This window comes from Mustela erminea, chromosome 16, assembly GCF_009829155.1.
Source record: "Mustela erminea isolate mMusErm1 chromosome 16, mMusErm1.Pri, whole genome shotgun sequence".
NCBI classification, from domain to species: domain Eukaryota; kingdom Metazoa; phylum Chordata; class Mammalia; order Carnivora; family Mustelidae; genus Mustela; species Mustela erminea.
In genome coordinates, this window is record NC_045629.1 from 82380131 (window position 1) to 82394267 (window position 14137).

The 14137-nt window shown below is 50.1% G+C and overlaps 1 protein-coding gene across 17 annotated transcripts in view; it reads right to left on the reverse strand.

The window, feature by feature from the left end:
- PTK2 (protein tyrosine kinase 2) overlaps positions 1-14137 on the reverse strand; it is a 248642-nt gene that overhangs the window by 136610 nt on the left and 97895 nt on the right. For all 17 annotated transcript variants that reach the window (XM_032315953.1, XM_032315950.1, XM_032315952.1 and 14 more), the window contains one exon: positions 7318-7405. In XM_032315953.1, the coding sequence (XP_032171844.1) occupies positions 7318-7405 (88 nt within the window). The remainder of the gene's footprint in view (positions 1-7317; positions 7406-14137) is intronic.

The window sequence follows — 14137 nt, forward strand, 5'->3', positions numbered from 1 at the left end:
TGTTTTAACTGACAGAACGCTTTATAGCCAAGAAAATACAGATAAGGATATCAATTTCTGATAATGCAAATATCTGAATAAAAACTTGTAAAGATAAAAAATTCAAATAAAAATCACAGGAATAAGAAATCACACATCCTGGTACCTCAGAACTTCCCCAGGCACTTCCAGATTCTACTCCTCAGGGTGAGGGACAGCTCCCACCTTGGTATCTCCTTTCAACTTCCTACCAAACTCCTTTTGTCAAGTAAGTCATAATTATGGTACAGGTAGTATGTCCAGGACAGGACGGATGGAATATGCAGGTAACACAGGAACACGTGTTTGAACTGCGGGGATCCCCTCATGCATGGGTTTTTTATTTTTATAAACACGGTGCAGTCCTATAAATGTATATTCTCTTCCCTATGACTTCCTTAATGACATTTTTTAATCTCTAGCTTACTTTACTGTAAGAATATTGTATATAACACATACACCATATAAAATATGTGTTAATTGACTACATTATTACTGAAGTTTACTTCTGATCAAGGCTAGGCTATTAGTAGTTAAGTTCTGGGGGGGGATCAAAAGTCATACATGGATTTATGACTGTGCAGGGGGTCAGCACCCGTCACCCCTGACATTACTTAAGGGTCAACTGTACTCATTTTAATCTTAAATATTTGTAGGGGAAAACAATGGAAACTCCATGTCTGACCCATGCATCCCAAGAGCTGAAAATTTCGAGTGCCATATGATTTGTATATAAGTTCTACATCGATACAATTTGAGTTCATATGACAACTTCTTGACCAAACATGGGCCTCGCTCTTCTCATAATGGCCACCATTATTTGCAGAAGGTTGCCAATCAAATGCAATTCTTTCTGAAATGAGATTTCAGAGAGATAACAAGGAATAAAATGTTATATGGCAAAGGAAAAGTTTGATTTTGGGGTTAGACATACTTTCCTTGTTTTAAAATGAGCCATTAGCTTCAGCGTCAAAACTTAGTTTTATAACTTTTGCTCTACAGTGAATAGGGTTATAATAAGATTCCAGTTTATTTTTAGAGTGTGCAGATTAATAGCTTTCAAAATATTCTAAAATGGGTCAAAAACACTTGGTGAATCACTTGCAGTATCTCACATTGGGACATCTTTAAATGAAACTGCATCCACAGGATAATGTCCAACCAGTAACCCAACCCTCAACACACCCACTGGCACACTGCTTTCTGCAGGACACCATCCAGAACCATGGACAAAACGAATAGTGGGCACCAATGAAACTGTAAGATAATAAAATGAAGGTAGTTTATTGTAAGTGCTCTCTGTTTCACAGGATCAGAATGGTGGTAGAGGCAATCTAAACATAATTCTTTTATTTCTACCCTGATAAAGAACCAAAGTAATAAAAAATATATGTTCTTCTGAAACAGAGATCACAAAACAGGTAACACTCAGGAGTGTTTACCAGTTGCCCAGCTAGACCCTAAAGATTCCCACATGTGAAATTCAACAAAAGAACAGCTTGTAACAAACACACAGGGACATGCAGCACTAAGAGTGTAAGCCAGCACCAACAGACGTCAGGTCCAAGAATTTCGGATGTTACAATTCAGAAGAGACATGACCTCTACAAGAAATGGTACAGAAATAAAGGCAGAAAAATCAGCAAACCGTAAGAGCCATGAATGATGGCCTAGTGGATTCTCTTAAAGGGGGAAGGGACACACAACTTTAACACATGCTAGATAAGAACTCAACAAATGCATTACCCATCCAAGCTGGTTGCGGCTGAGGAGAGTTGGTGATGATGTGATGGGTTTACCTGAACTGTAGATCCCAGGGGGACAAAGCACTGAGACAGAAGGAAGTGGATGCACAGGGAGGGCAGCCGGAGAGGTTCTAACGCGGACCCGCGCGGAGGCCTCAGGCCAAGTCATGAAGAAGGGAGAAAAGGCGAGGTCCGAGTCAAAATCATAAGACATTTCCAGAACTGATGAAAAGGGATGAGCCCCCAGGTAGAGGGAGCACATCACAGACCAAGCAGGAAGAAATGAGTGGAGATCCACACCTGATTTGTAACAGAACTGCAGAACACGAAGGACAAAGGAAAGGTCTTCAAGCTGGCCAGAGAGGAAGGACAGACCACCTTCAGAGACAGGATGACAGCCAACTTCTCAACAGCAATAATGAACATCCAAGCTCCGAGAGAGAATGCTCCCTGGCCTGACCTGTACCCAGAAGCAGGAAAAACGAATCCCAGCCACACGGGAGGCCTGAACAACACTGCCAACAATCTCGAATTCACGGGTGTTCGTCACCCTCTGTGCCCAACACTCACAGAAGACACGTTCTCCTCCAGCAAAACCAGAACCTTGAAACCACCTCAGCAGGTGGGAGGTGCTAAAACAGGTCTAAACAAATCTGGACTAGCATCAAATGAACCACAGACTCTAACCACAGTTCAAAATTATTCTAGAAATGAACCACACGGGATCCATGTTTAAATAGCCTTATGATAACTTCCATTTCCACCAACACAGTGGACCAAATGTCCTGATGAGACTGCTCACTGAAAACAACTAAAAGCGCAGAATCAAACATTTTTAATCTTCTGGAATGCTTCTATGAGCTGGGTGACATACAAAACAATATGCAAATGCGAGTCGGGCCGCTGAGGGAATGCAGAGGGCTCGGGGGTCTCGGCCAGCTCGTACCCTATGCCAGAACCAAACACGCACTCACTGTAAAATGTGACCAACTTGCAAGGGGAAGTAAGCAGGGGATGACGGACACATAGGACCATGGCTGAGTGCATGGAGTGAAAAGTGTGGGGGCAGGGGGTGTGACAGGGACGGGGACCAGGAGACAACAGGTGTGTTCTCTTCATCTGGGCTGTAGTATCCGAGCACTCACGCTAGTACTAACTATCACATCTCACAAAAGCATACACATATTGGGTGCTACCAAACTAAATAATTGAAAAGAATCAAGGTTATCAAATTCTGGGCCCCCTAAAAATGGATCCATTTAGCCTGGAATCCAGTGGAAATATACATACACATATATGTATACACCTTACATATTTTCGTCAATAGAAAAAAGATTTTAAAAATTATAGAACAGGTGTCATTTAACTCTGAGGCTTCTATTAGGTAACTTATCCCTGAACTCAGTGAAAATTTCCACACTCAAGTTCTTACAAAATACGAATGCAAGCTGTACAGCCATTCTGGAAAACAGCATGGAGGTTCCTCAAGAAGTTGAAAATAGAGCTATGACCCAGCAATCGCACTACTGTATTTACCCTAAAGATACAAATGTAGTGATCTGAACGGGCACGTGCACCCGAATGTTTATAGCAGCAACGTCCAGAATAGCCAAACTATGGAAAGAACCTAGATGTCCATCAACAGATGAATGGAGAAAGAAGATGTGGTGTATATATACATAATGGAATATTATGCAGCTATCAAAAGGAATGAAATCTTGCCATTTGCAACGTGGGTGGAACTAGAGGGCATCGTGGTGAGTGAAATAAGTCAGTCAGAGAAAGACAATTATCATAGGATCTCCCTGGTATGAGGAAGCTGAGAGGCAGGACGGGGGGTCGTGGGGAGTGGGGAGGGAAAAAATGAAACAAGATGGGATCGGGAGGGAGACAAACCGTAAGAGACTCTTAACCTCAGGAAACAAACGGAGGGCTGCTGGGGGGTGGGGAGTGGGGATAGGGTGGCTGGGGATGGACACTGGGGAGGGTATGTACTGTGGTGAGTGCTGTGAAGTGTGTAAGTCTGATGATTCATGACCTGTACCCCTGGGACAAATAATACATTATATGTTAATTTTTTTAAAAAGGGAAAAAGAAGAGAAAAAAACGTTCTCACAAAATACTTCAGTTCCATTCACAATTAAGTAGACCTTGGCTACAAACAGCCGCTGAAGGGCCACAGTTTTATTTATGCTGTGTGTGTGTGTGTGTGTGTGTGTGTGTGTGTGTATGCGCGTGCATGTGCACAAGTGCACGTGTTTAAACAGGGGAAAGCTCTGAACTCCTAGCTGATTTCCAATGGTGGCATTAGGCCTGTCCCAATCTTGGTCCTGCCTACACAACTGAGCACACGGGTCACCTGTGACAGCGCTGGAATGCCCACGTGTGCAACAGGACAGCTTCTGCACTGAGAGCTTAGCACAAGGAGCTGAGTAAACACATAGGTCCTTGTCAAAGCAGCAACGCAAAAACCATGCTCCTTGCACGACTCTGTTAGGTCAGGGTAGAAACAACAGTAAGCATGTCTTCTCCCACGAGCAGAACCACGCATGTTCTATGCAGGGCGGCGGTAAGCGCCAGCATCAGCGTCACAGCTCCCGCGTGTGCGGACGCGGCTGCGGCGCTTGGGTCAGGATGGACGCGCACATCTGATGCTCCGCACAACTTATCTGAGGAACCTCTTACCGACCTTACCGAGCAAGGCTCCGGTTCCCCTTCCGGTAGAGCCCTGCTCCGACGAGCACCCGCACACACGCCCGTGTCCGTCTTACCTTTACCGTGCGCCCCTGCAAGGGCAAGCATCAGCGTGACTATCGAACTGCCCACAGTCCACTGTTTCTTCCGCACCCGCTGCCAACACTGCCACACGCGACCCGGAGGGTAGGAGTGCACTCATGGCTCTTAGTACAGCTGCCAACTCACTGGTGGTGACAACAGTCCTTCCCCTGCCCTCCCCCTGGACTCTGCACACACCTTTACCTCCCTCTGTCTCCTGTCCCTGGGACACGGGCATGGATCAGCCTTCGATGTGGGCAAAGGGCGATATCACGATGGCTCTTGTATTTCTTTTAAAACACAGGTCCGTGGGAGAATACCGTAAAGTCACACAAAAAATGACAGCAATTATTTAGGATAAAGATACTTTGAGTAATGTTTCAGAGTATTCTGGGGACTTCCTAAAAATGTGCCAAATGACTGAACAGCTCTGAGAGATTAAGAAGGTCAGGTTGTGAGAGAAAGTGCAGGAGCGGAGAAAGCAGAGGGTGGGGTGGAGGCGCACGGGACGGAGAGGGACGTGCCCCGTCCCAGAAGGTGAGCTCGCACGCGTGTCATGTTCACAGACGGGAACTGCCGACTGCTCCAGGGCCTGGCGCTGCCTACAGACCAACGTGGAAGACGGGCGGGGCACGGGAAGGAGGGACAACCCCAGCTCACTCACGGGATAGGTGACAGAGCTGTGCATCTTACCCGATGGGACAGCTGGGCCGCTACACGCACGGTGAGCGCACGACGGGATGTGCGCCCCCCACCTCTTGGGTCCTCTAAAGACTACTGAACAACACAGACCGTGGTGAGAGAGGTCTCCGGAGGAAGGGGAAGCTGGGGCCACACCAGCACACGCAGTACTTTTAGTCGGAGACAGAAGCAAGGTCCCGTCCAAGGAAAAACAAGGACAGCAGGTCACAGCGTGGGAGGACCAAGAACGCGGTCGGCTGCAAGGTCGGCCCCAAGTTATAAAAGGGAGGGACTGCGAGCCAATGAGGCCTGACTGCGAATTGCAGAGATCGGTGTCACTAAAGCAGTCATGGATTTCCTCAGGGGCGGATCATCTCAAAGCAATTACGCCAACAGTGACAAAGATCAGACAAGAGCGAGAACGCAAGGCAAACCCACCAGCTAACGCCCGTCACCTGCTTCGCTCCAGCACGAGGCTCGTCAGTCGCCGCCGCCGAGCTGGGGAAGCACGCCCCAGGGCAGCTCGTAACCGAAGTCACCCCTGTGGTACGAGCGGGCCCCCAACAATCTCCACTGCATCAAAACGTGACTCTCCTCTTTCCGTGTCGCCAAGTGCAAACCCCGCCCATGCAACTCTGCGTCGCGCTCAACCTCCCCAAGCTCCCGTCGGGCCCCGGCCCTCACGCTTCCCGCTCCCGATGCGGTGAGAAAACAGGCCCAGTACCTGGGAGCAGCGTCCTGGCATCCTGCGCTCACAGCGTGGGTCTCCCCAGCAGGAACCCGCAGGTTTCTCACATCAGGAAAGAAAACGACCTACCCGGCTACCGCCTTCCTTCTGAAGTGAGCCATGTCTTCTCGTTCCCGCCATCAGGCAGCTGGACTGATGCAATCCACGCCCTCGTTTTCGCGTCGGATCCGTCTCCCAATCCCATCAAATCCACCGCTGAATGTGCTCCAGGCACCCCTCTGTCTCCCCCATTTCTTGCCTGCATGGCTGGAGAGTCCTCTCACCTGCTCGCAGCCGCCTTAAGACCCATCCGGTCCATGACGGATGCCAGCGCCATCAGTGTGGTCTGACTTCCCAAGGACAAAAATTCTCCTCGAGACGTTCACGGACTACATCCCTTAAAGAGCTCCCCTAACTCTACGGGAGGAAACCTACAGCCTTCCCTTTTCACGATGGGGGCCTCAGCTCCTCACCCCTTTCTTCTCCAAACTTTTTAACTCAGATTAAGATGCACCATGTTTCCAAAAGTACGACTCTTCCTCGTCTGCAAAGCTGGGGACCCCTCACATGACCCCTCCCAGGACAGCGCGTAGGCTCTGCGCCTCCACGGGGTCAGCGGAAGCTCCCGGCACGGCCATGCCCTCTGCGCTTCCCGACAGCAGGGGACTGAGCACGCGTCCTGTTCGCAGGAGATCCCCGCCCGGGTGAGGAATTTAGGGTGCAGACGATCTCATTTAGTTCCTCTGCGCTCTTAACCCACCGCAGACACATAATAAATATTTCTATTAAAACGAGGAAGGACCACGTGCTTCTGGCTGCAGAACGTGCACGCACATGTCAGCCGGTCCTCACACCTGTTTTTCGTCACTCTTCGTGGAAACAAACAAGCGACGTGTATTTGGTCGTAAAATTCTATTGGTTCGTTTACGCCACACGTGTGTATTGCCCAACTAATATTTGAAGGGGTAAAAAGGAAGTTACTCAGTGCAAAAAAAAAAAGTCAATTCTGCCTTTATTGTGCAAACTGCTCTCGAGATTCTGTGACTCTCGGTGGTTCCGACAATAAATTCCACATGGGCCCGGCCTGCAGATACTCGGGCATGGTAATGGTACTTGAGTTAAAGACAGACCAAGGCTTGTATTGCTTAGGATTCGCTGTACCACACAAAAGAAGTATCTTTAAAGATCTACCTAAGCGTATAAGAATTCAGGGTCAAAAATTCAAAATTTCTTACTGGTCTCTCAATGTCATACTGTGACAAATACACATTATCCCAAATGTTAGCTTAAATCAAATTCTAAAATAAAACCATGTAGTAAGTAGGATTCAAAGTCACAAAGAATAAGGTACATTAGAGTGCTCTCATATACCTGTTGGTAGAAGAAATTCAGAGTTGGCTTGTCTTCAGTAAACTGGTTTAGAAATCCTTTTGGCAAATAACGAATTCTCAATTCATATCTAAAAAATAATTCACAAAATAGAAAAATCAGAAATAAATAATTTTCTCAATTCATAGTCTACAATTACAGCATTATTATAACTATGGCATAACCAATTACTCTGAAATATTATCTTAAAAGTAACTTAAAATACAAGTAATTTTTAACCATCAATTTTCAAACTTATTAGCACAAAGACGTGCACCTCAGTGTCCAGAGCAGAGCTCAATAATCCTGCAAGGGACAGAGCAGAAAGAAGCCCAGAGGGCACCCGGTCCCAGCAGTCACTGTCCACCCAGGGCAGGGGCAGCACCTCCCCACACCTCCCCCGACGGCTGACACGCGCATGGAACCACACAGAACATACCCTTTCCTGTCTGGCCTTTGTTCACTCACTGACCTGCTTGTGAGACTCAGCCTATCTCGAAGCTGACAGTTGCTCTGAGCTCACAGTATTGCATGAAATATCACACCACTGCTAAGGGCCATGTGAGTTATTCCTGCTTCTTTAGCTATTATGAGGATACCAACACTCTTTTTTTTTCTTCCTCTAAGCATACACTAGTTAATTGTTCCGGAAGCCACACTTCAAGAGTGGTGGAAACATATTTCACCAGAATGCTCTCTCCCTGTCTCTCTTCTCCATGTCCTTTACGGGCACAGACTGGGAGTATAAGACACACACACACACACACACACACACACACACCCACACACCCCTGCGTTAGCAGGTGCCACCCGTCAGGGAGCTGAAGAAGCCACACCCGTTTAAAGTCCCACCAGCATGCAGTGTTCTGGATCTCTCCGCCCGGCATGTCTCTTTCCTGCTGCAGCAGGGTGGACTGCCAACGGCCTCATCTGATGACTGCCGAAAAGGAAATCTCCTTTTGTGAAACATCTGTTTCTTCTAAAGGGCTGTGGGTCCCCCTCTCCCACCCCCAGCTGTCTTACACATTCAGGGTGTGAGGCCATTGCTAGACTCCTGTCTTCCGCCACTCCAAGACTCATCTTTCACTCTTTGGCGGCGTCTTGTAAAAATTATTTGAAAAATCTTTTTATTTTAATGTTATCTGTCGAGGAATAAAGCTCATAATTTTTATGCAGCCCCATTTATTCTTTCTCTTTTGGGGAAATTCTTTTAGTGTTTTGTTCGTAAAAATATTTGCCTACCCAAAGGTTATAGGAAGATCTGTTTTTTCTTAAAGTTTTATTTACTGATGTTTAAAAAAACTTAATAGTCTCACAAGGGAAACACGCCAATAAAGAAGTAACATGATTCTTTTGGTTAGTTAAGAGCGGAAAAAATGCAAGGTACACACACACACAAGCCCCGCTAAGACCGTGGAGTGTCTGCCCTCACTAAAATACGCAACTGCCCAACAGTGAGCCTCCCTTCTGCTCCTCCTCAGATCGAGGTCAACGAGTCACTCCAGACGCTGCACGTGGGGCGGTCCCTTGTGGAACACGCTAGAGTTCATTACTGCCAGCACGTTCCAAGTCCCCCGCAGGCACCACTTCCACGCCACATCCCCGTCAGAGAACAGAAGCGGAGCAAGTGCCCGTTAGCGGACTGGAAGACGGGGCTCTACAAGCAGCCGCAGCTGGCCCGAGGCTGCACGTTCAGGATCAAACAGGACAGGAGGCTTCTGCTAGGAATGTTACCGCATTTGAGGGCAAGGAAACAGATCGCGATCAAACACTGTGACCAGCTGGCAGCCTGACCATGCTGACGACGGCTCCGTGGACACTCCAGGACTACTCAGGGCCCGACACGGATGGTGATAAGGCCGTGCGGAGTACGAGCTCGGAGTACGAGCGGCCTCGTACCCCGCTATGGCCCTGCCAGAAGCAGGAAGAACGCGGGCTCCGGAGGGGGGTGCCCCGGGCTGGGACTCTGGCTCCGTGGCCCACCCACGGTCTGCCACCACCTCTCTGTGCCTTGGTCCCAAGCTCGTCGGGTAATAAGTGAGAGAGTGAGCGCAAAAGCCCGCGCACACTCCCTGGCCCACAGTGGGCGCGGGCTCCACGGCTTACTGATGGCATCAGCGGTCACTCCGCGAATACTGATTCCCGTGCCAACCCCATCCGAGGCACAGCTCCAGGGGCTGGGGAGACGCCACTGAATAAACAGGCCAAGCGCCAGCCCTCGAAAATCTGAGATACGATTGGTGGTGGAAGTCAGACAGCAAATGCACAGATATCTCGGGGGCTGCAGTAAGCGGGACACAGGCAAAGAAGCTCGGTAAGGGGAGCGACAAGTGACAACAGATCGCTCTGCACTGGTAGCCCCAGAGGACACTCCGATCCAGGGAGATCTGAAGGAAGATCTGAGCGGGGGAAAGGCGTCATTCAGTTATGTGCAGGGACAAGAGTTCTGCTCTGATGGAAGAGAATGGGGAGGCGGCCCTGAGGAGAGAGGATGTGCGGGAAGGCAAGTGCGGCCCGACCGCGCTGAGCACGGGCACTGAGCAGGCGGGCAGCAGGGAGAGGCGGGCTCGGGAGGCGGCAGATCGCAGAGGCCCCTGCGCATCGGGACTATGGGGCTCAGAGAACAGCAGGGTAACTGCAGGACGGACGTTCCTCAGACCAGGCAGGTCTACACACTGTTGTGTGAAGGACAGACAACAGGGCCCAGAGGAAGAAGCAGGAGGCCCGGAGGCGAGCGCAGTACCCTGGCTGAGAAGTAATGACCCTGTTTTCACGGATGGGAGAAAGCTCAGGGCATTACATAAGCGGCCCAAGGCCCCACAGGTATGAAGTAGCAGACAGGGACCCCTCTGCGGCGAGAACATGCACGAAGGCCACAACGCAGAACGAGACCAAGAGAAGGCCGCTGCGGCTCAAGAACAGAGGAGCAGGACTGACCCGAAGCATGGACAGGGAGGCACGCTCTTCAGATCGTGAGGATTCTGGTCCCTGCGTCAGTCCGCAGTGTCTAGCCTGTCTGTCCCCCACAGCCCTGCCGAACTGCCCAAGTCTGCCCGATCTAATCACATGCCATCACCCTGGCTCAGTCCCTAACCACAGCACCCAGCCCCACAGCCTACTGGCCCGAGAGGGCTGACATCCCCACGCCCTCCTGTCCACGAAACTAACCGTCCTCCTTGCCCTTCTGTTACCACTCTAAGAGCCTGACGGCATCCTGAACATTTTTACTATTCTGCTATACGCCATTCCTTGGATTTCTGGACAGCAGCTCAATAGAACATGCCCCAAATAAATAATCTTTTTGCTTCTTCTAAGTAATAACTTCCTATGGAGGCCACTGAACTAACCTCCTCAGTCTCACCTCCCACAACGAGCACCAAGATACCCACAAGCTGACCAGCTAATGGCGGAGAGGAGTAGGAAGTGTTGGACCAAGAATCCGTTAGCCTTGATACTGAGAAGGGTCAGCTGGCCCATCTGTGTGTCGTGAAGTAACAGGCACAACTTCCAGAAACAACACAGATGCTGTGTTTCTTGACGGGCCTTGCAAACACTGTGGTACTGACAGCTCTTTCTCACAAGGGACCTCCATTTAGAAACCCCCAAAAGAAGAATGGAAATAGAAATTCATCATTAGGTAAAAATTCTAGCAGTAATAGCTGTAAGAAACAATCATCCATGGTACTGAGATTAACGGGTGAAAATCCATGAGAAATGGGGTCTCTGCAGAGTCGCAATACACTTATCCCCCAGCAGGTACTTCTCAATTACAGAGGAGGAAACAGTGACTTTATGGGGCAGGAACCTGGCCACCACCTTAAACCAAACGATCCAAGTTGAAAACACCCGTACACAGGAGTCCCATCACCGCTACAGACCTCCTGATCAGATGTGCTACGATGGCTTCCACAGCCCGGCTGTAGCAGTCTTGCGAACCACATGCAACCTCAGCGCCACCATGAGAAAACCCCAGAGCAGCCCCTGTGGAAGGACACGGTACAGATAACCAGCCGGTATTCCTCAAGTGTCAAGGTCATGAAGGACATAGGCAGAGGAACTGTCCCAGATTAGAGAAGATTTACGGAGAGAGTGAAAACCACATGGTATCCTGGACCGGGAAAGGGGTGTTAAGTGGGACAATCGCAGAAATCTGAGTAGCAGCTGTGTACAGTTAATAATACCGTATCAGTGTTAAGTTCCTGGTTTCAATTACTGTACTCTATTTACGAAAGTTTCACCATTTTAGGGAAGCAAGGTGAAGGGTACACAGGACTTCTGTGTTCTATTCTGGAAACTTCTGAGACACACCGAGAACAAAAAGAAGTTCACAGACTGTCCATACCTGAGGTTAACAGCACCCACAGAACCCCTCTCTAGCCAGCCTGGCCGGAGTCGGCCTGCAGCCGCAGACCCAGCGGAAACAGAAACGGACCTGTCTTCCTGCTGCTCCTGTCTGGGGCGGAGGCAGCGGATGTGTCATTAACAGCCAGCGAGCTGAAAGTCCGTCCGCATTTTAAAGGTATCACTTCCAAACCTGCCGGAGTGCGTTGTTGTCACTCTGCTTTAAAGCTCGGCAGTGCAGGGCTCCACCGGAAGACTTGCTTGTAAAGGAAGGCCTGGGCGGAGTCGGTGTGATTTTGAGGTAACATAGGGAACATAAAGGAATGCTTCCAAACTACCATTACTCAAGTTCACTCGTCGTCTTTGAAAAAGGCACTTCTCCTCCCTATGAGAGACTTTTTCCCCTGCCGAGGACTGGAAGCAGTCGCGTCCTTGCAGAGAAAGGGACCGCTTCTCGCAGGCACCGGGCAGGGCTGGGCGGGAGGCGGGAACCCCGCCCGGCAACGAGGAGGAGGATGGTCCTCGCGTGCTCGGCAGAGCCCCACCGTCCTCTCTCAAAGGCCACACGAGCCACCTCTCAGACCCGGCCCTCGAAGTCCTGGATTCGACATCATGAAGGACTGGGCCATTTCCCCCAAAAGCGCTGACAGTCTGTTTACACCTGACTAAGCCAAACACACCACTCTACACAGGTCACTCCAGATAACTGAAATTTCATTACCAAAATTCGGTTCATTAGAAAGATCTAAGTGCAGAACTTTAAAATGGAAATCTGTCTGACGACGATCGCTCCGAACCGCAGGACACTGTTTGCTGCGGTAACGGTTAGGACGGTATCGGGACTGAGACTTTTGGGGTCTCAGGCTCCCCCTCAGGGTCCTGACAACTACTCCCTGCTCAGCTGGGCCCTCTGAGCCCAGTGACAGGGAGGCAGGCCCCTGCTCCCTCCTGGGCAGACTGGAAGCATGTGTCTCCACGGGGGGGGGGGGGGGGTGACTCGCAGAGCCCTGCCTCCGAACCCCAGGGCTCCGCCCTCGTCCCTGGGATGTCTCCGTCATGGCAACTGGCAGGACAGGCTGCTCCTCCCGGAGGCTCTGGGTGATTCCCCTCTGGTCCTTCACTGAGATCAGCCACACTGTCTCACTCAACTGATGTGGTCCCCACAACACTCTTTTAAGTTTTTTTTCTTCATTTTATAAAAGCTTATCACTAAGCCAAACACACCACTCTACTCTATGCTCTATGTTGTCTTCCAGGACTTAGTTTTTTTTTAACTGAGGTAAAACCGACGTTACAAAAAACCCAGTCTCTTTATAAAGTGCAGCTCCGTGGTACTCAGCGGACTTCACGACACCGCGTCTGTCAGGAGGCAGCGTGGCCAACACTCGGCGACCCGCTGCACGTCTCCCCGTGCACCCATTTTCACGTGCGCGACCCTCCTGCATCTCCAGCCCCGTGCAGAACCCCAAGAGTCTCTCCAGGACAAAACCTGAAGGAGCTGCAGGACTGCAGAGTGCGCAGCGGCTGGAAGTTCAAGTCGTTTGCCAGAGAGATTCGCCCCTTTACCTTCTCACCGGCAGCGCGGGCAAGAGCCTGCCGGCGCCGCCCTCGTCCTCTGCTGTCAACAGTTCACTTTTTTTGCCACACAGAGAGTTGCAGATGGATCCTGGGTCCAGATTCCCATCTCCCTAATGGGCTCATGAAGCCGACAGCGGCGGCCTGTGATGACTGCCAGGCTGGTTTCTCTGTCACGACATAACACCACCGTGTCTCTGGCCCACCTAGTGAATCGTGTGCCACTTCCACACCCATCAGGAGAACCCCCGGCATCATCTTCTGTTCGTCACGTGTGTTGCACATTATCTCCCCCCAGCTGCAACTTGCTTTTGCCCTTTTAAAAATATACATTGGGTACACGGAAGTTCTTTATCTTAATAAAGTTAAATCTGCTGTTATTAAACGTTTTGGGGGTATTAAACTTCCTACTCCAGGCCCAGAGACACATTCAACTCTCTTTTCCATTAAACTTTTTTCTCATCTGACCCGTCTCAAGCGGGTCTCTGAGTATTGGGGGTCTACCTTTGTTGTTACTCTTCCCACAAGGACCACCGTTTCTCCCACCAGCCCTCCGTTTCCCCAGTGGCGAGGCAGGACGCCTCCGTAAGGCCCCACTGCCCGCCACAGAAGCACACGGTGTGCCCCAAGTTGGCTTGCGGAGGTGTTGGAAGCGCTGGGGACCCAGGTGAGCAAGTTTCTGCCTCAGCGTCATCGGGCAACCTCAACAGATCCTGTGGCATACGGCACGCGCGCACACGCACGCACACACACACACACACAGTCTATGTTTGAAAACCTCCCAAGAGTGGAAACCGACATCCAGTTACTCTGCGAGCCCTGGCACTTCATCTGAATACGATCCTACTTCTCAGAACGAAAGCCAGGCGTCCAGCGGCCCACACAAAGCCACTGAACCAGGAAGATG